Consider the following 21,715-nt stretch of genomic DNA (forward strand, 5'->3'; position numbering starts at 1 on the left):
CTACTCATATCCAGTCCTCACCTTCCAAACTGTACTTTCTGATATATTTTTTGTGTTTCCTTCTTATTCCCACTACCAAGGGAAGCTCAGCCACCTCAGAAACTGCCTTTCATGCAGGGAACCCAACCTGTTAGGCTTCTTGTGGTCTTTTACCTGACTAGAGAGAAGTCACCTCGCCATGATCTTCTAAATCCCATGAGTGCTGCTGGCCTTTCAGCTTCTCTGACAGACACGACCATGTCCCTGCCGATGTCCCGTCATGTTCTCAGGTGGGATGGACATGACAACCCGTCTCTCTTCCTGGGTAAGACCTGTGGGCCCTTGGGCAGAGGTTCTTTCCCAGCCATGTCCCTGCTGCTGGGCTGTCACCTCCAGACACAGAACTGACCCCACTGTCCCCTTCAGAGCCACATGATTCTGACTGGATTATGAGTGTCTGAGACTCAGCTGACCTCATAATACCACACCCATCCATCCCCCTCCCCATAGCCCAGGGCCTGACCAGATAGTAGTATGCTTGTTGTATCAAATTAAATAAATGTATTTTCCTCTAAATGTTTGAGTGGATAAACTTTCTTTGCAGTAACTTGTTTTTATGTTGACATCATTTCTATCTCCTCTTCTGCTTCTTTTTTTTTTTTTTTTCTTTTCTGCAGATGTTCTATATTCAAAAACGTGTCCAGGGGAGAGATTCGTTGAATCATAGAGTAAGTCAGGTTTGAAGAGAGCCCTGAACATCTTGTTTCACTCTCCTCCCCAAAGCAGGGTGACCAGGTGAGGTTCTTCAAGGTCTTCGCTCAGCTTTGCATCATCTCCATCACAGCACAGAAGGGACAATAAAGACCTTCAGCAGTTTTGGCCCAAATGCTGGTCACTGGGGGATGACACACTAACTGCACAGAGGACACTGCATCACAGATTATATTTGTGCTTGATGTTTCAGTGAACTTCCCTCCGAGCATCCACTTCTTCAGCCCGAACAGCATCAATCGGGCTATAAGGACACCACAAGAGACCATGTCCAAGGCCTGGCACAATTTCATACACACATCATGCCCGTCTTTCCCCCGCCCATTTTGGTTCACAAGTGTCTTTCTTGTCCTTCAAGTGCCTGCAGATGGCTGCAGGAGGACTTGCCCCATCACCTTCCCAGGGACAGAGACAAGCTGACCAGCCTGTGATTCTCCCCATTCTCCTTCCTGCCGTTCTTGAAGATGGGTTTGACGGGTGTCAGGACCTCCTCGATTGCACTGTCATTTTGAAAACACAATCCAGAATCACAGGGCAACTGAGGTGAATCTCACTGGGTCAGTGGGGTTTGTTCCCAGAGTCACGCACAGAAATGTCAGGGTTGTGCCAGGTGTCCATAACTGAGTTGGCTTTGCGGACTCTAATCTGAGGCAGAATCATAGAATCATAGAATACTCTGATAGGAAGAGAGCCTTGGGATCACTGAGTCCAACCATAGCCCAGCTCTCGCACTAAACCATGTCCCTGAGAACCTCGTCTAAACACCTTTAAACCCCTCCAGGGGTGGTGACTCCCCCACTGCCCTGGGCAGCCTGTTCCAATGCCTGACAACCCTTTCCGGGAAATACTTTTTTCCTAATATCCAATCTAAACCTCCCATGGTGCAATTTGGGGCCATTTCCTCCTGTCCTATCACTTGCTACTTGGGAGAAGAGACCAACATCCTCCATGTTCCTTTCAGACAGTCTTAGACAGCGATAAGGTCTCCCGTCAGCCTCCTGTTCTCCAGCTCCCCAGCTCCCTCAACTGCTCCTCATCACACTTGTGCTCCGGACACTCAGCAGCTTTGTCGCCTCCTCTGCACTCTCTCTAGTATTTCAATGTTCTTCTTATGATGAGGGGTCCCAAACTGAACACAGGATTCAAGGTGCGGCCTCACCACTGCCGAGCGTAGTGGCACAATCACTTATCTAGTCCTGCTGGCCACACTATTCCTGATACAAGTCAGGAAGCTGTCGGTCATTTTGGCCACCTGGGAACACGCTGGCTCCTGTTCAGCCACTGTCAGTCAATACACACAGATCCCTTTCCACCAGGCAGCTTTCCGGACACTCTTCCCTGAGCCTGTAGTGTTCACAGAGTTGTTGTGACCCAAGTGCAGGACCCAGCACTTGGCCTTGTTAAACCTCAGACAACTGGCCTCAGCCCAACGATCCAGCCACTCCAGATCCCTAAGTATGGCCATCCTCATGTCCCACGTCATGAGGAATGGACATGGGGACCTCAGTTCAAGGCAGAACATCCTAGTGCTGCATTCAGACCTTCATGGAACATGCAGGAATAGCTGATGGTGTTTGTACTGAGTCAGGTTCATCTTATGTACATGATATGCATGCTCATATCTCATCCATACAATGGAAACATTGGCTTCTGACTTACTCATTCAGTGTCCTTGTGTTGAGGGATGAACAACCTCTCTCAGCTGGGGTGAAGGGCCAGTGCAGGAAAAGGTGGTTTTGAGGGGCTGGTCTGTGATGACTGTGCTGGGCCAGTTTCCCCAGGTTGTCCCATGACTATGGGCACGCACCAACCCCTGCTCTGCTGGTGCTTCAGGGCTCTCCCAGGAGGCCTGTCTGGGAGAGGACACTGCTGTGTGCCAGCCCTGCACACTCACACACTTCAGCCATTCGCTGGTATTTTCTTCTCTGGGGCATTTGCCAGTTCAGCCCTCCCACCCCCTCCTGAATTGTGCCACCCCCCTGCCCTCTCCCCAGCCGAGCCCGGCAGAGCAGCCACACTGGAACTGGAACTGGTCCCACAGCAGTGGGGACCAGTGAGAATGAAGGACAGTGAGAATGTTCATCCAGCCAGCAAGCTGAGTGGGTCTCCAGCACAGGCAGCTTGCAGACCCAGGTCCAGACTGGCTCCCCAGGACAGCACGAGACATTTGGCCTAGGAGATCCTCAGGAAGGTCCTGCGGCCACAGTGCCAGGGCCACCTGCCCCAAACTGCCACCTGCAGCAAAGGGTTTCTCTTTCCATGTCTTTTCTGCACATGTACAGTGCCCCACTCTTCTCCTGGAACATCCCGTCTCCCCACAGAGCTCTTTCCCAAGAGACCTGAGCTATGTTCTCCCTCCCATAACAATTCCGGGTTCAGTTTCCTCTCATTTCTGATCATTTCCCTGCTGCCTGGAGATTCTCCCCCTGGGAGGTGTTTCCCTGTCCATGTCTCTTCCCTGTCAGTGCTCACAGACCATCCCACCCTCTGTGCCCTCCCCCTGGCCCTACAGATCCTGCCTGTTCACAGGGCACTGCCTGGGGGCATCTTCCTGTTTGCAGGATGGAAAACACGACAGGTCAGACTAAGGCTGACGGGTCCAGCCAAGGTGATGCAGGTGCTGTGCACAGGCAGAGGGGTGGGGAAGGGATGTTATGAGCCTTCTGGCAGATGTACTGATCACTCAGAGTTGCAGTTCAGAAGTCTCAGTGACTTGTTTAAGCATGAGAGCTCATTTTCATTTTATCCTTTCCTACACCCCCCACCCCTTGGGAGAGGAAACTGAAAAGACAGGCTCAGGAAAGCTCCTTATCTGTCTGCTAATCCTTGCATTTATCTTCTGCTTGAGGCATCCCCTTGGAAAAATGCTGGGGGTGATCTGGAGCTCTGAGCAGCCCTGACCCACACAGCCCCCTTCAATCCCACAAGCTCCCAGCCTGCCCTGCTGGGGGTCGCTCCTTCCCCCCACAGCTGCTGCCATGGGATCTCCCGGGCAGGCTGAGCGCTGACCCTGGCAGGCGGCAGAGTCCCTGCCCGGCACAGCCCTGGGGTGCAGGGACCCTGCTCTGCAGGACAGCCCTGGGCACCCCTGGGTGCTCACCCGGCTTCACAGCTGTTCAACATGGCCTGACAAGAGCCCCGTCCTTACAGATCCCACCAGCTGTGCCTGTGCCAGTTTCAGGAGATGCCTCCAGGAGCTACAGCTGCACTGCCCTGCACCAGAGACTTACCATGGCAAGGGCTGCAAAGGTTTCTCCTCCAGTGAGCTCTCAGTCATCCTCCAGTCCTGACCACCTTTAATCTCTCTCTGCCTTGCTCGTCTCCTGAGATCCCCAGGCAGAGCCCTCAGCCCTGCTGCGTGTGCAGAGGAGCTGCTCCTGGGCAGAGCTGTCTCTCTGCAGCGCTGCCGCTGCCATGAGCTCCCTGTGTCCCAGGAGCCCAGCCCAGCTCAGCAGCACAGGAGCAGCCCCAGGCGCTTTAATGACCCCTCTGGTGGGTTTGGTGCTGGGTCCATGAACCTCAGACCCTGAGGGGAAGCTGAAGAAACTTCTCAAGAAGTCAAAGTCAGATTCAAACTCCAAAGTTTCTTGTAATGTTAATGGGTTCCACTGAGGGACACAACTGAAGAACTGACCCCAGGGTCTGTTTAGAGCAGAAAACTGTAGGCAGTGATGACAGGTCAGGAAAAGCAAAGTAAAGGTGTCTCTGATGCTCAGTAAACCTGGATGTGTTTCATTAACCAAAGGACCAAACCTTGACTCCCCTTTGGAAATCAGATCCTGTCCCTCCTATGTTGCCCAGGGCCCTTCCTGGGACAGTGTGATGTGGGGCTGTGCGAGGCCAAGGGCAGGACTATGGTCCCACACCTCCCAGGTTCCTGGCTGGGGACAAGGTGTCTCTTCACAGGCATCAGAGGTGCAGACAACAGCCATAGCAAAGGGGAGAAGGAGCTCATGTCTGGTGGGGCTTTCAGCCTCTTTACATCCCGTGATCATCTCCACGACAGCCTGTCCTGTGCTGTGGCATCCCCTGCACCTCTATCCCTGCAGGCTGGAGACATCCCCCCTGCTGCCCCACCTTGCTCTTGTCTGAGCATCTTCCTTCCTTTGCTGAGCTCTCTCCATCCTCCCCAGCTGCTCCTTGAAGCACAAAGCCTTGGGCTGATGCAGACTCCCTCTGCTGACCTGCTCCACCACAGCACTGCCCTTCCACTCCCATTCCTTTCTGCTCATGTCCAGCCTGGACCTCCCCAGCTGCACTTTGGGCCATTATTTCTTTCTCATGCTCTTTCCCACTCTGCAGAAACCTCCACCACCTCTGAAACCGCCCTTCAAGCACTCTCAGGCTACTCCTGCACTGCTGCAGCCTCCCCAGCGCTGCTGGGCAAAAGCAGCCCTGGTCCCTCAGCACCCCACACCATGTGCACAAGGTGCTGAACCTGCCTTGGCACAGCCCTGCACTCTCCAGTTCCTCCCTGCTTCTCCAAACTGGGAAGCCGCACACTGGCACACACCCGTGTGTGTGGGTCACACCAGTGCTGAACCGAATGGGATGAGAACTCCAGGTGTCTGGGTCCCCACGCTCCTCCTCATGCAGCCCCGTGTGCAGCTGCCTTGTTCATGGTGAGCGTGCACCATGGGCTGGTGTGGGGACCTTGCAGTGCCCAGGCCCTTCTCCTCAGGGTCACTGCTCAGCGTGTCAGGTCCTGCTCTGTCCTGATGGAATGGGTTATTGTCCCCCCTGATACTTTACTGCCCATTTCTCCTTCTGTTGGGTAAATCCCATATTTTCTCAAGGTCTGGACTCTCCCTGGACTGAATGTCCATTTGCTCAGCTGTTAAAGTTTGCATGCAGATTGTTTATCCTGATGGGGGTGTATCTCCCAACATAACAGCATGAGGAGTTATAGGACACTATAAATACCAACTCCTGGAGAAACTGTGGGGTCTTGGGCGTCTGGTGCTCATAATGCCAGAGGTCTGGAGTCAAAGAGAGAGTTTCTGTTCATGTGGGAGGGCAGCCGGAATGTGTGGAGCTCTGCCTGGGGACAGACAATGTCAGCTGAACGTTGAGGAGTCAGCATGAGAGGGCAGAACAACATGGGCAATGTTGTGGTGACTGGACATCAGCTACAGACTCAGTGGTGAGGAAGAGGAATGAGATGAGGCCTCCTTCAGACAAATGAAAGAAGCCTCATGTTTCCAGGATGTGTCCTCGTGGCAGACCTAAGATATCCCAATATCTGCAAGGAACCGGCTGAGGCTCCTGGGAGATGATCACAAGGCCAAGAGCAGGATTTCAGGAGAGCAAGCTTTGGCCTGCTGAGGGACCTGCTTGGGTCCTGTGGGATATGACCTTGGTGTCTGCAGAGCTTTTCTCTCCCATTTCCTCCCCTCTCCCTCCCACCTGCTGTTGTGCAGCGTTTTTTACCCTTTCTCAAATACAATATCCCAGAGGTGCTGCCGGCATCACTGAGTGGCTCAGATTTGGCACGGAGCCAGTTGAAATCCCCTCTGTCTGATGTCAGTGAAACTCCTGTTGTCCTCTCAGAGGTGACAACTGCAGCACACCCACACTCACCCTCAGAATTTGCCATGTAAACCCAGTACAGGGTGACAGTGTGTTGGGTGTAACAAACTGCTGCATCATGGAGAAGTACTGGAAAAGATCTTCTGTCAGCAACCTGAGGAAATCACCAGTCAAAGAGCAGGTTCATATGGGAAACTGTAATTGTTCTGACATTCACTGGTGTGGCATATTTGCAGGTGCAGTTTCAAAGGATCTTGGGCCAACTTCTTAACATGTCTGCTTGATGGGCAAAAAGGTTGATTCTCACCTGGATCTGGAACTGGGAAACAAGGAAGAGCTGGTGAGGGATGTGAACATCAGTGTCCACCTTGGCTGTCGTGAGCAGGACACAGTGGGGTCCCAAGCACCAGAGGGGAGGGAGGAAGGCCAGCAGCAGAGCACAGGCTGGTGGGCTCCAGAGGAGAAGACTTTGAAATACTGGGGGATGGTGGGCAAAGTGGTGACATAGAAGTAGATCTGAAGGGTGAAGGAGCTCAGGAAATATCAAAAATCTTACAGGACAGCCTGCTCCAAGCACAAGAATGATCTCCCCAAGCACACATGAAAAGAAACATTTATCTTGTGAGGCTGCTCCTCTGAACTGATGGAGCTGCAGGGCAAAGGGCAGCACACAGGAGGTGGAAGCAGGGGAAGCTGCAAAGGAGGAATTGAGAAACCTTGTCCATGCATGTGGGGATGATGACAAAGCTGCCCTGGACTTGATACCTGCAGGGGAGGCTGAGGGCAGCATGATGAGCTGATACAACTTCCTTAAAAAAAATAGAATAGACAGGGCGATCATGGGCTTGCTGCTGAACTTCATACGAGCAGAATGAGACAGAACTGAGGTACTTCATGGCTTCTTTGCCTCCATCTTCACCAGAAAGGTCTCCTGGGACTTTGTTCCTGAAGGCAGGAGTCTGGAGAACACCCAGCAGTGGATGGGGCTCAAGTCAGGGGTGACCTGAGCAAACTCAGACACCATTACAGAACAGGAGATGGGTCATTTGACCAGCTCCTGAACACAAGTATCACTGTGCTGTGACACCTGAGATTGCCAGGAACACCCACCTCTTGGTCCAGAGGAGTGTGACTCCTCTTTAGGTGTCCTGGCCTGACTCTTCACTCACATGGTGATTTAGATACGCACTTTTCTAACATATTCAGTCTTGCCTAGGAGACATTCCACATCAGTATGAACTGGAGGCTGCTGATGCCACCTGTTCTGGAAAGGGAGGGAAGGGTGAGCAGGGAAGGAAATAGAAGAAATTTGGCTTTATTGCTATTTATTATGGAAATGATCTCTGTTTTGCTATTCCTGAAATCCCCCTAATCATCCCTAATCATCCACATCAGACTTGAAGCCTTTAGCAAAATGATGCACAGAGCCTTGGCTTGTAAGAGCATTTTAGATGTTAGTGAGCCCTCTGCTGCCATGATCCTGAACTGCAGCTACTGAGAGAATGAACAAACCTCTAATGAAGTGAAAGGCAGAACCAAACCCCAAGTTCTGAGGGTGTTTGGGACCCCATGAAGGGCCATCGCTGACACAGCTGTGAAGGAAACAACCAGTGCAGGTCCCTGTCCCTGGGGGATGGTGAAGGGAAGACTTGGAGACACTGGTTACAGGTGGTGAGGGCCATGTGGAGGTGGCTCTGATGACATGTGAGCCCTTGATGCTTGTTCATCACCAGAATGGCTGAGCCCTGACCACTGGGACCTGATAGATTTGTCTCCAATGTTTTTCAAGGCTTTTCCTGTGGTCAGTGTGAGTGTTTTGTGATTTGGGGGTGGTGTTTATGTCAAATGCTGTTGCTTTAACTACAAGGCTCTAGTTTTCTGTGGAATTGGAAATGCCCGTGAGTTCCTCACAACTCATCCAGCTTCTTTCATACACCTGGCAATGGTCACCAGTCACCTCAATGTCCCAGTCCCACACTTGCTTCAATCCCCTATTTGGATCCATACCCATCACTCCAGGAGGTTCATGCATCCATCAGGATCATGGACAATTCCTGAGGACCATCCAAGTGTGGGCAGTGTAAGAGAGGAGCAGAGCAGGGTCAGCTCATGGGCCATGACTGAGCACAGCCACCCCAGCAGCAGCCGTTCCCCATCTCCCAGGCACAGCCATGCGCACAGCATGGAAATGTCACTGCCATACATGATTAGCCCAGAGAGTCCTTTCTTCCTTCCATATTCCCAGGAAAACCTTCCTCCTGTTCCTCCCCCACCTGCAGACATCAACTGCTTTCCATTTCTGGGCTCAGACATGGCTGGAAGGGTTCACTAAAGCCATCAGCCATCTCATTGCTTCTCCCTGACATGCCCTGACCCTCTCCCACACCTACAATGGCCAATCACGGCTGCTCAGGCCTCCCGCTCTTCAGAAGAGACCTCGAGCTTCTTGATTCTTCCTGGTGCTTGTTTTAAACTTCCTCGCTCTCTCCAGAGTTCCTGGTGAGCTTTCTTGACCATAACAGCCCTTTATGACCATGTCTCACTAAATGGTTGTGTTTGTATGATCATTTGTGCAGAAAGGGCAATCACAGGACAGCACCCAATATGTCAAAACTGATGCCAAGTGAAATCCCGTAAAGCCCTGATGAGTTCCCCCTGTGTCTGTGTCTCTCCTGGAAGGAGTCTGTCCCGAGAAGGGGATCCAGCTCCTGCCACTCTGTGCAGAGGCACATGAGCAGTGTCCATCACCTGGGGACACAAAGGGTGACGTTTGCCAGACCACCCGTCATCTGAACCACTTAGATGTGTGCTTGTGGATGGGGTATGGAGCCTTATAGTGCAAATACCTATTTAATTGTCATTGCCAGAGGGGCTACCAGAGATGCAGAGTACTGTTTCACAGATATTTAAATGTAAGCATATAAAACTGACATTCCTAGACAAATTACACAAACATTTGAAGGACTTTTCATGTCTTTTAACATGATTATCCTCAGAAGGCCACCAGCTTTGCATCTCAGGAAATGGGATCCAGAGTCCAAGGGCAGAATGGTTTGGGCTCTGTGCTGGGATCTGGAAACTGAAACGTGCTCCCATCTCCCAGCCCCCTGCCCTCCTCAGTGAGGGTGTGAGACATTCTGCAGCGAGGGCTGAACTCACAGCCATGACCAGTATCTTATGTCCAACTGCAGCCAATGGTGTCCTGCCAGCTCAGGATTGGAGCTTCCATTGCTGGAGGTGTTTAAAAGATGTGGAGATGTGGCACTTTGGGACATGGTTTAGCGGTGGACTTGGGAGTGTTAGATTTACGGTTGGGCTCCATGTTCTTAAGGGTCTCTTCCAGCCTTAATGATTCTATGATTCTATGATTTGGGATGAAACCATTTCAGTTCCATCACCTCCAGGCTCCCTCAGAGGCTGCTGTTGTGTGGCACAACTGTCCTAACATTCCTAACATGTCCTAATATTTCTAACAGTCATTCATGCTTTTCAAAACATCTACCACACCTCAGCAGTTGTGTCTTGAAAGAAGTTCTTAGAACAATGCTTTTTCTCTCTGTGTTGTTTTTGTTTTTTTGGTTTTTTTCTTTTTTTGTAATCATATAAAGAATACACCTCTTGGACAGAATTAATACAAAATCATGCATCTTTTTTTTTCCGTGGTGTGAGGTGTTGTTGGAATAGGAGAACAGTTTCTTTTTGAGACAAAGAAGGCCAAGGAACAGATCCCAGGTCAGTGCAAAGGCACAAAGGAAGCCAGAATCTTTATGTGTGTGCACTGACACACACTGTCACCTGCATTTCCAGTCTCTGCAGTCCCAACTGTGCAGCAGAGTCTGGAGTTCTGAGCTCCCTTAATCTGCCCTGTGTGACACGTGTAAAATAGAACTACCCCAGTCCAATGGCTGGTTTTGATTCTCTTCACAGCCTGAAGCAGCACATGGGTCAGGAGACAGGCCAGGATACCCAACGAGGACTCACATGCTCTGCACTTAAAGTTCAGGTGTTTTCCAGCATCTCAGGAGACAAGTCGTGCCAATTGCTGGGTTCAAGGAGCTGGTCAAGTGTCTCATCTCCATTTCTGCAATGGTGGCTTTGATGTCTGGCTGATGTGCAGACTCTGTACATGGATGCTGAAACCTCTTGAGTAACCTGTTTTGAAAGGATGAACAAGGTGGGCAGTTCTTTCTGGAAGGGTATTAGGACAGCAAAAAAAACCCTGGGTTGGAGCAAATGAAAAGGGATGCAAAAGTTGTGGTCAGAATCATTTAGAGGCACTTGCAAAGCAGCCCTGCACCTCATGTGAATTATTCCTGTGGTCAGGGAGAACCTGAGAGCTCTCCCTAAATTGAAAATGTGAAGGGGAAGGAAGGACAGCGTCATTCAGGCTCAAAGGGAGCTCAGGAGGTGTCTTGACCAACCTCCTGCTCACAGCAGGGTCAGACCAGATTACTCAGGGCTTTATCCAAACACATCTTGGTCACTTTCTGGGACAGAGTGGGTGCGCACCCCTGGGAAACAGCTTCCAGTGCTGGACTGTCCTCATGACTGGAAAGTTTCTCCCTTTCTACAGCACCTTTCCAAGCCCACCATCCAGATTGTTTTCACCCATCTACTTACACACTGACACAGACCAGAATTTACTGCCTTGGGCACAAGAGTGTTGTGGGGATGATGCTGACTTGCTGACTTCCAGGTAACAGACCACCGCTGGTAACAGACCATCAATGCTCTGCCCACATCCACAACCCTGTCCTTTCCTCACAGAAAGCAGAGAGGATGGACAGGCACAACCTGCCCTGGGCAAACCCCGTCACCTTCTCTTCCACACACCCAGAAATGGGGTCCCAGTGGACATGTTCTGGGGCACAGCCCTTAGTTCCCCTGCTCACCCATTGGCCATTTTGAAAAGTGCACACACTGTGTGAGAGCTGCCAGTGGTCAGGGAGTCCCCCCAGTCTCCATGAGCTTTCACAGATGGTGGAGAGTGACCTCACTGTGGCATGGTCCTGCTGTCCCAGCTCCTGGGATGCTGCCCCTGCTGTCCCATAGACTGGAAAGGATTGTGTTAGTTACAGTGACCCTTGATTTGATCTCCAAGCACTGCTGGTTGTTCTGACTCCAGTCACAGAGACCTTGCTGGTGAAGAGGGAGGACAAGAGCACACAGAGATTCTCACCTCTTATTATATTCATCAGTGTCCGCACAGTGTCTTTGTTTCTCCTTTAACTGTTCCTGCAGTAGTAACAGCTCATTATAGGGCCCTTGAATGTCCTTACAGGTCTGGGCTGAGTTTTGATCTGGACTGTTGCTGTGCTTGGAGGCTGCTGTCCTTGAGACCAGATGAACTCACTCCTGCCACCCTGCCTGGCAGTTCATTCCATCCGTGTCACAGCTCTGTCTGCAGCACTGACAGCTCCAGCTTCCCAGTCAGGTCCCTGGCTGAGGACATTGCCTCACATCTGGGCTGAGCCACCCCAGCTGTGGCACCAGCCCAGCTCTGACCTGCCACAAGAAACCTGGTACCAAGTTTCCAAGAGCCCATGTGTGCAAAGGCTTTGAATGAGAGCACAGACATGCCATGGCCAAAGACTGATGAATGTCTCTCTAGCCCTAGGAGTATAAAACCAGAACAAAATACCTAAAGTCATTCAGATGAAGATATTTCTCCCGTAGCTTGGAGAAATTAGATACTTTGCTGTAATATTCCTGGTGTCCTGTCTAATGGTGGGACAAGAAAATATGATTCTCATACCGATTTATTTTTTAAAATGAAAAATACAATGCTGGAAAGAAGTGTCTCTGAAGAGGAGAGAGAATCAACATCACTGATTGCTTCAACTTCGAAGCTGTGCCATTGGAGCCCCAGGGACACCTGGAGGAGCCCAGAGTGGACAGAGAAAGGGACATCATGGGCTGCTCCTGTGCTGCTGAGCTGGGCTGGGCTCCTGGGACACAGGGAGCTCATGGCAGCGGCAGCGCTGCAGAGAGACAGCTCTGCCCAGGAGCAGCTCCTCTGCACACGCAGCAGGGCTGAGGGCTCTGCCTGCAGCACCGAGGGCACAGGAGCCAGGCAGAGGGAATGAAACGCAGTCTGGGGTGGGAGGATGCTGAGAGGTCACTGGAAATTAAATCCTCTCAGATATGAAGCCTGTGGCTACAGGACATTGCATCTGCAAATCTTGGTAGGATCTCAGAAAGCTGTCACATTGCAGAGCCTGCGAGAGATGTAAGTACAGCTCTCAGAGATTCTCTGATGCAGAGGAGAGGATGAGCTGCAGAGCAGGGATTGCCTTCTGCACTGTCAGAGTGACAAGACGTGAATGCTGCGTTCTCCCCAGGATGGCTGTGGGATGTAAATGTCAATGTGCAGGATGGGTGCCCAGGGCTGTCCTGCAGAGCAGGGTCCCTGCACCCCAGGGCTGTGCCGGGCAGGGACTCTGCCGCCTGCCAGGGTCAGCGCTCAGCCTGCCCGGGAGATCCCAACAACACTGAGGGGAGAAGCTGCCATGTGAAGGAGCAAACCCTATTGTGCAGGAAAGGAAGGTCCTTCTGCTGTGGAGGGTGCTGTGTGGGTCAGGGCTGCTCACAGCTCCAGATCACCTGCAGGATTTTCTAAGGCGATGCCCCAATGACAAGATCAATGTAAGGATTATCAGACAGATAAGGAGCTTTCCTGAGCCTGTCTTTTCAGTTTCCTCTCCCAAGTGCTGGGGGGTGCAGGAAAGGATAAAATGAAAATGAACTCTCATGCTTAAACAAGTCACTGAGACTCCTGAACTGCAACTCTGAGTGATCAGTACATCTGCCAGAAGGCTCATGACATCCCTTCCCCACCCCTCTGCCTGTGCACAGCACCTGCATCACCTTGGCTGGACCCGTCAGCCTTAGTCTGACCTGTCCTGTTTTCCAGCCAGCAGACAGGAAGATGCCCCCAGGCAGTGCCCTGTGAACAGGCAGGATCTGTAGGGCCAGGGGGAGGGCACAGAGGGTGGGATGGTCTGTGAGCACTGACAGGGAACAGACATGGACAGGGAAACACCTCCCAGGGGAGAATCTCCAGGCAGCAGGGAAATGATCAGAAATGAGAGGAAACTGAACCTGGAATGGTTATGGGAGGGAGAAGAGAGAAAAGTCCCTGTGACTCCCTGCAGTGCAGATCCCTCCTGTGAGCAGCCCCCTGGCCTCCTCTCCCCCCCAGCAAAGCCTCTGCCCTCAGGGCCGGGGGCTCCAAGGCATGAAGCAGCTCCTGTGCAGCCAGAGCTCCAGTTCCTCTGCAGAGCACAGGGGCTGAGAGCAGCTGCCCGGCAGTGTTGGTGTCTGGGAGGTGGCTGCACAGCTGGGGAAGGGTGACGCTGTCTGAGTGCCCGGCTGCCTCTGCCCTGGCCTCTCTCACACCCACCCTCACCGCATTTTCCTTCTTGCTCCCCTGCTCTGGGTCACTGCTGTTGGGATCTTGTTCTTGCTGTCAGGCTCTCTGGGGATGGCAGTTTCAGCTGCAGAGTCACAGCCTGATCTTGTGGGTCCTTTCCTGTAGGTGTGTCCATGGGCACACATGTCCCAGCTTTGCTCTGACCTGTGGGCTGTGGGCAATGCAGTCTGTGGGGCTGGGGAATGAGTTGAGTTTCCCTTAATCAAATGCCATCGTTAGGACACTTGGATATCTCGTTGAGGTTTCCTTAGAAGCTCTGTACTACCCTCCAGGCTGCAAACCTGTCCTACAGCATCTGTGTGTTACCTGAAAGCCCCATGGAGAAGCACAGAGATGCTGCAACAGAGAAAATGTTGTTGGGTTTGTGAGATGAGCCGTGTGTGTCCTGGGCTAAATGTGGGGTGCTTAGACCTTGGGAAAGGGTGAGACATGTCATGGTATGAGGTGGATCCCTCTGCTCTCAGCAGTGCCTGGTGGCTTTTCAGGGTAACGTGGGAGTGTGATCAGCCCCCATCTCAGAAAGGTGCCAGCCCAGGGCAGCTGGAGCAAGACAGAGGGACAGAGCAGCTGCCCTCACTCTGCACTGACCCACAGGCACCCTCTGGTCTTGCAGGACTCGCTCTGTTCTCCCTGAGTGCAGCAGAAATGCTGAGGGTTTCTGACACCCAACAACATTCTCTAGGGGAGCTGCAGGACTAGACTGGATGATCTTTCGAGGTCCCTTCCAGTCACTAACTTTCTGTGATTCTGTGAAGCTGTAAAAAACCCAAACATTTCAAATTTCATTCTACCATCCTGTTTCATTCTGGTGATACTGCAGATGCTGACAGGCCCTTCTTCACCTGCAGCAGTTTCAGATGACAACTTTGAACCCCAGGTCTGGCCCCTGCCCCCGTTCCCATGACCCCCCTGCTGCAGAGCAGGGCTGACTCCTCAGCAGCCAGCGGGCACAGGCCCTGCTCCTCACGGCACCTCCAGCCAGCACCACCCAGGGCTCAGACACGGAGCTGAGGGAAGGTCTGGAAAAGGACAAGGGGGTGTGGAGCAGGGGAGAGTGTATGAGAAATGGCTTTGATTTTGCTCAGAGAAATTTCCCCTGTCTTGTCACTGTCTTTTCTTCTTTTGTCAGTGTCCTATGTCCAGAGGCTGCAGATGTCCAACAGCAGCTCCATCACCCAGTTCCTCCTCCTGGCGTTCGCAGACACACGGGAGCTGCAGCTCTTGCACTTCTGGCTCTTCCTGGGCATCTACCTGGCTGCCCTCCTGGGCAACGGCCTCATCATCACCACCATAGCCTGGGACCAGCACCTCCACACCCCCATGTACTTCTTCCTGCTCAACCTCGCCCTCCTCGACCTGGGCTCCATCTCCACCACTGTGCCCAAATCCATGGCGAATTTCTTCTGGGACACCAGGAACATCTCCTACACAGGATGTGTTGCACAGCTCTTTGTCTTTACCTTCTTGGTAGTAGCAGAATATTGTCTCCTCACCATCATGTCGTATGATCGCTACGTTGCCATCTGCAAACCCCTGCACTACGGGACCCTCCTGGGCAGCAGAGCTTGTGTCCACATGGCAGCAGCTGCCTGGGGCATTGCTTTCCTCTATTCTCTGCTACACACAGTCAATACATTTTCACTGCCCCTGTGCAAGGGCAATGCCCTGGGCCAGTTCTTCTGTGAAATCCCCCAGATCCTCAAGCTCTCCTGCTCACACTCCTACCTCAGGGAAGTTGGACTTCTTGTAGTCAGTGCCTGTTTAGCATTTGCGTGTTTTGTGTTCATCGTGGTGTCCTATGTGCAGATCTTCAGGGCCATGCTGAGGATGCCCTCTGAGCAGGGACGGCACAAAGCCTTTTCCACCTGCCTCCCTCACCTGGCCGTGGTCTCCCTGTTCCTCAGCACTGCCATGTTTGCCTACCTGAAGCCCCCCTCCATCTCCTCCCCATCCCTGGACCTGGTTTTGTCCTTTCTGTACTCGGTGGTGCCTCCAGCAGTGAACCCCCTCATCTACAGCATGAGGAACCAGGAGCTCAATGATTCTCTGAGGAAACAGATGACTGGATTTCTTCTGAAGCAATAAACTGTCTCTAAATTCTTCTATATAAGAGTTATAGTCTAACTCATTGCAGGTTCATCCTGTGTGCAGTATTTTTTGTTTCTCCTTGTGTTTGTTTATTATTAAAATATTTTAATTCCCTTTGTAATTCACTGCCTGCTTTTCTTGTCTCACTGAGTGGCTGCGTCAGTGAGGAATTCGTGCTCTCTGTGTTTAAGTAAAATAAAGGGACCTTCCACAATTTTTTTCTACTGACATTGTAACTCCAAGGCCTTTCTGGAGCTGCAGGGACAGTTCCTGTGATGGCAGGAGGGGAAACGTGTCCAGCATGGCAGCCCTGCCAGGGAGCACCAGCGCTTGGTCTTCCAGAGCTGTTCTGGTTCCACTCTCACACTCTCCTTCTCATCCCTGGTGTTGGTGCAAGGCCTGAGTGCTCTGGCAGCTTGGTCACCGTCCTGCTGTGTGTCAGTCCTGTGGGCGCAGGCAGGGACAGGCAATGGGCACTGCTGTGACAGAGCTGGCCTCGGAACAGCCTTTCCAGATAGAAAGCTGATCCCCTATGGGCAGTACATGATGGTTTATGTCTTCAAGCATATGAGTACAAAAGTGTCCCACAGATTCAAACACCATTGTAGAGCTGAACAGCGTGTGTGTGCAGGGATGGCACACAGCAGTGTCCTCTCACAGCCAGGCTCCTGCCAGAGACCTGCAGGACCAGCAGAGCAGGGGCTGGGCTGTGCCCCTGTGCACTGGACACCCCGTGGAAGGAGCCTCAGGTCAATCACCATGGACTGGCCCCTCACAACCACCATTTCCAGCCCTGGCCTATCTCCCCAGCTCACAGAGGTTGCTCTTCCCTCCACGGAGGGACCCTGAATGAGTAGGTCAGAAATCCATGTTTGCACAGTTCAGATGAGATGTGAGCACGCACATCATGTATGTGAGGTGACATGAACCTGAGTGAGGAAAAATTCCATCAGCTATTCCTTGGGGTTCCATGAAGGACTGTGGGACAGGCAGTTTCTCGAGGTCACTTCACTTCACATTGGGAGTAACAGCCCATGGGAAACCACCCACTGGGATCTTCTTCCTTGAACTGAGGTCCCTGCGTCCATTCCTCATGATGTGGGTGTCCTGGTTTTGTTAAAAACAAGTTTCTCTCTCAGTGAATTTTGCCTGTCAGCTATAGCCTTCATATTAACTGCATTTTCCTGGAGAACCAGACCCATGTTTTGGTAAACCTAGCAACGGAATGCAAACTTATTGATAAGCATGGATGGACATCTCGCGAGAGGGGCGACGAGAAACAAGTGACTAAGAAACTGACCAACTGTGTATAACATTCCATTCACGTGAATACTTCATATAAAAATGGGAGATCACGAGGATCTCGTCCCTTTTGCCCTTTTCCCTTCTCCTTATGGCCGACCTTAGGAGACGACCTTGCTGGTCGTCCCTGAGAACTGAGGCCTAGTAAGCGACTGAATCCAGCTCCGGTTGGCTGCAGAGTCTAATCCAGGACTTTGGTGGCCGGCTCTGCAGTTGCTGAGACTTTCAAGATTGGTTTTGTATATTTTGTATTATTTTCTCTATTCTTATTAGTAGCATTAGTAAAACATCTTTAATTTTTCCAACTCTCTTCTCTCTGTTCTACTTTTCCTCCCGATCGCCTGTCCTTAGTGGGAAGGGGGGAGAGGGAGGGGCAAAACGGGGGAAGTGGGGGGGAGAGGGGGTTAACAGTACATCTGCCAGGGTTTTATTGTCACCCCACAATCTTAACCCTCGACAGATAATTGGCGCCCAACGTGGGGCACGAGAAAGGGGTAAATGTGAAGATTTTTGGCTTTTCTACTGCTCTGACGTACCTTTCAGTTTTCTTGGCACAGTGCCAACTCATAGAGTTCTGATACTTGCGCCTCTGTTTGCTTTGGATATTATTTAGTGGTATTAAGGTAAAGTGAATTACACTGATTTAAAGATGCTATGGCATAAGTTGTATCAGTTGTTTTCTACATTGTGCTCACTGATTCCATATCTGTGTTGGGCTTTCTTTTTAAATCGAAGTATTCATTATATAACAACAAGGAACTGGACAATGATCATGATGATACTGTGTGGTTTGTCACTGGTTTATTTCATTATACTGCAGCCGCTAATGAATTTCTACTCGCTTCTGCTTTACCTTGAAAAGCCTCCAGGAATGATTAAAGAGCAGTATGGCTCTGTGTTTGCTAATTGGTCAAGCGAGTCTTTAGAAAGGCTGACTAACAATACTTTTGTTTTTTCTCTAGGACAGTTCACAAATGTTTTAGAGAATTTTGAATATCCTTGGAGCTTTGATAGAACTGTGATGGTGTTATCTGGTTTGCTGAATGTGTGTCAGTTTGTGCTTCTGTTAAGAGAAATGGCGTTCAACAGGAGGTTTGCGTCTCTTTTTAGTCCTGAGATTTGCGGTGCGTCTTCGGAAGCTTTAACAAAAAGCTCTCCTGGCCGCTCGAGAAAGAGCAAAACAGCAAAAGCTGCAGCTGCTGCCGCCCCAACCGCGGCTTCACAGGCTGAAGGTACAGCTCCTACGCAGAGTTCCTCTGCCGCTGCTGATAACATTACTTCTCCAGCCTCACAGGCTAAGGCAGCCCCCCTTTCTTCACACACTGGGCACTGTTGCTGCTGTAACCACAGTAACCACTGTGACAGTCATTCAGACTCTGGAAATGAATCAAATTATGGTAAACCCATATCAGCATCAGTTGCCGGTTGTAAGAAAGTCACTAGAAAGACTACCTGTGCAGCAGATGATGGCACAGGGCCAACACCAACCCAAGGGGCACCATCAGGACAGGGAGGAGATGAAGTGTCCACCACTCGGTCCTTTTCTCCAGGTGAGCTGAGAGATCTGCGAAAAGACTTTAGTCGTCGTGAAGGCGAGAATATTTTAACCTGGCTGCTCCGATGCTGGGACAATGGGGCAGAAACAATTGAATTGGAAGGTGGTGAAGCCAGGCAGCTGGGATCTCTGTCAAGAGATTCCACCATTGATAGGGCAGTTTCAAGAGAGTCCAATGCCACTACCCTCTGGACCCGACTCCTGGCAACTATGAAAGTAAGATTTCCCTACAAGGAAGATTGTATATCCAAGTTAGGGAAATGGAATACTATGGAGAGAAGTATTCAATTCCTGAGAGAATTAGATGTGCGAGAGATCATCTATTTTGGACCAAACAGCCAAGAGGGGACAGACCCAGATAGAATCAATTGTACACGACCTCTGTGGTGTAGATTTGTACAAAGGGCACCGTCTGCATATGCTAAGTCATTGGCAGGAATGGTCTGGTCAGCTGGAGGTAGACAAGATATTACTGAAGTGATTGAGCATCTCCAGAACTTTGAGGACAGCCTTGCTGGTTCTCTACGGGCTTGTGTCTCTGCTGTGGAGAAACTGTGTGAAAAATCTGATGACCGGTTTGAAAAGCTGTTGCAAGAAATCAAAGAACTCAGAGAAGACACATACCATTCACGACCTGCACAAACCTATGTTTCAGCTGTTAGGAAAAGGCGTTTCCAATCTCGAGAGAGAGGACAGAGGCAGCCCACAAAAAGAGGTTCACTGTGGTTCTTCCTACATGAGCAGGGAGAAAACATGAATAAGTGGCATGGAAGACCTACCTCAGAACTTCAAGCACGAGTACGTGAGATCAAAGGAAAAACTCCTAGGAAGGTGGCTGCTCCAGTTTACAAAAGGAGCAGAAGAGATTCTGATGCTCTTGAAGGAACCTCTAATTCACACCCAGAGACTGTGCAAAACAGAAATTAGAGGTGTCCTGCCTCCAACCAGGTGGAGGAAAGGGATAACAGAGTCTATTGGACTGGCAACATAAAGGTGACCTTTTCCTAGCTCGGTGGGCCCATGATGCTTCAGGGCATCAAGGTAGAGATGCAACATATAAATGGGCTCGCGATCGAGGGGTGGATTTAACTATGGACACTATTTCACAGGTTATTCCTGAATGTGAAACTTGCGCCGAAATCAAACAAGAAGAATGGTTAAAGCCTGTATGGTATGGGGGGCGATGGTTAAAGTATAAGTATGGAGAAGCTTGGCAGATTGATCATAATACACTTCCACAAACACGTCAAGGTAAGCGTTACGTACTTACAATGGTGGAAGCAACCACTGGATGGTTGGAAACATATGCTGTACCTCATGCTACAGCCCCAAATACTATCTTGGGCATTGAAAAGCAAGTCCTTTGGCGACATGGTACGCCAGAAAGAATTGAATCAGACAATGGTACTCATTTCAAAAACAGTATTATAGACAATTGGGCCAAAGAACATGGTATTGAGTGGGTATATCATATTCCATACCATGGACCAGCCCCTGGGAAAATTGAAAGGTACAATGGTTTGTTAAAAACTACACTAAAGGCACTTGGTGGTGGAACCTTTAAAAACTGGGATTCACATTTAGCAAAAGCCACTTGGTTGGTCAACACCAGGGGATCAACCAATCGAGCCGGGCCTGCCCAATCAGAAATTCTACGGACTGTAGAAGGAGATAAAGTCCCTGTAGTACACATGAAAAACATGTTAGGAAAGGCAGTCTGGGTTCCTCCTGCCTCAGGCAAAGGCAAGCCCATTCGCGGGATTGTTTTTGCCCAAGGACCTGGCAGCACCTGGTGGGTGATGCTTAAGGATGGAGAAGTTCGGTGTGTACCTCAAGGGGACTTGAGTTTAGGTGAAAATATTCAATACTGAACTGCAGGATGTGAATTGCCATACTAACAGTGTTTAATAAGTGTCTTTCAGATCAAGACAGTGATGATGAAACCAGCGCTCGCTTCTTCAAGTGGCGCCTGACAACTTCTTCAAAGTTGATGTCTTTAACCCACAAACAGTGGTCATGAGATGAACTTGTACCATTTTTCCTGCGCTGGGAGACTGTCGTGACAAAATGAACTTAATGAACTTTTTAAAGGATGGTCCACTGATTAATTAGTCCTGTGTATATATGTACATATGTGTATATATATATATAGTAGTAGTGATTAATTAGATTGTATTGACAGATTGTATTGATAAGGTTTAAGTATTCAGTGAATGGCATATTATAAGGGGTGGAATGTCCTGGTTTTGTTAAAAAACAAGTTTCTCTTTTAGTGAATTTGCCTGTCAGCTCAAGCTTCCTATCAGCTGTGTTTTCCTGGAAAACCAGATACATGTTTTGGTGAACATAGCAATGGAATGCGAGGTCATTGATAAACATGGATGGACATCTCGCGAGAGGATGCCATCAGCGTGCCCGGGCTCGGAGAGGGCAAACGGCGTCTTGGGGACGTCAAACACAGCCCGACCAGCCAGCCAAGAGAAGGGATTGTCCCACTGGGTCCAGGCTTGGTGCAGCCTCACCTGGAGCACTGTGTGTCGGGCTGGGCCCCACCATTTGAGAAGGACTTGAATGTCCTTGCATGCGTCCAGAGGAGAGGAACAGCTCCCACTGGCTCCAGCCCAGACACTTCTGCCAGCTGGGAGCAACCCCGGTCCTGACACCAGCCTGGTGGGGAACATCTCCAAAGCCCTGCACATGTGTAGGTTCAGAGCCTTGAACAGCAGCACCTACAGCTGCAAAACCTTCTCCCTGATCCTGGCATAAGCCGTTCCCAAGGCTCTCATGGCCCACTCGTTGCTGGTGACAGCTTTGCTGTTGGGGACACCGCTCTCCAGCAACCCATGAACCAACCCCACTGGTGCCCAGTGCCATGTGTCTGCAAGGGGGACCCCTCTGCACACAGGGACCCCCTGTCCCCGGGGTGGCCGTGCCAGCACCCCCAGCCACCCCCAGCCCCAGGAACCCAGAGCGAGCGGAAACCACAGCTCTGCAGATACAAGAAAATGACAGAGAGCACAGGTCTGAAAAAACATAAATCAATATATTTACCAAAACAA

At 50.8% G+C, this 21,715-nt stretch overlaps 1 protein-coding gene across 1 annotated transcript; it reads left to right on the forward strand.

Annotated features, from left to right (window-relative positions):
• Positions 1-14,863: 14,863 nt before the first annotated feature.
• Positions 14,864-15,796, forward strand: LOC309452825 (olfactory receptor 14J1-like; the record flags this gene model as incomplete). Its single annotated transcript, XM_082077498.1, has 1 exon — positions 14,864-15,796. One exon carries the CDS (start codon positions 14,864-14,866, stop codon positions 15,794-15,796), a length of 933 nt encoding a protein of 310 aa, XP_081933624.1.
• Positions 15,797-21,715: the final 5,919 nt, after the last annotated feature.

Source organism: Streptopelia decaocto (assembly GCF_964273445.1).
Source record: "Streptopelia decaocto genome assembly, contig: HAP1_SCAFFOLD_95, whole genome shotgun sequence".
NCBI classification, from domain to species: Eukaryota; Metazoa; Chordata; class Aves; order Columbiformes; family Columbidae; genus Streptopelia; species Streptopelia decaocto.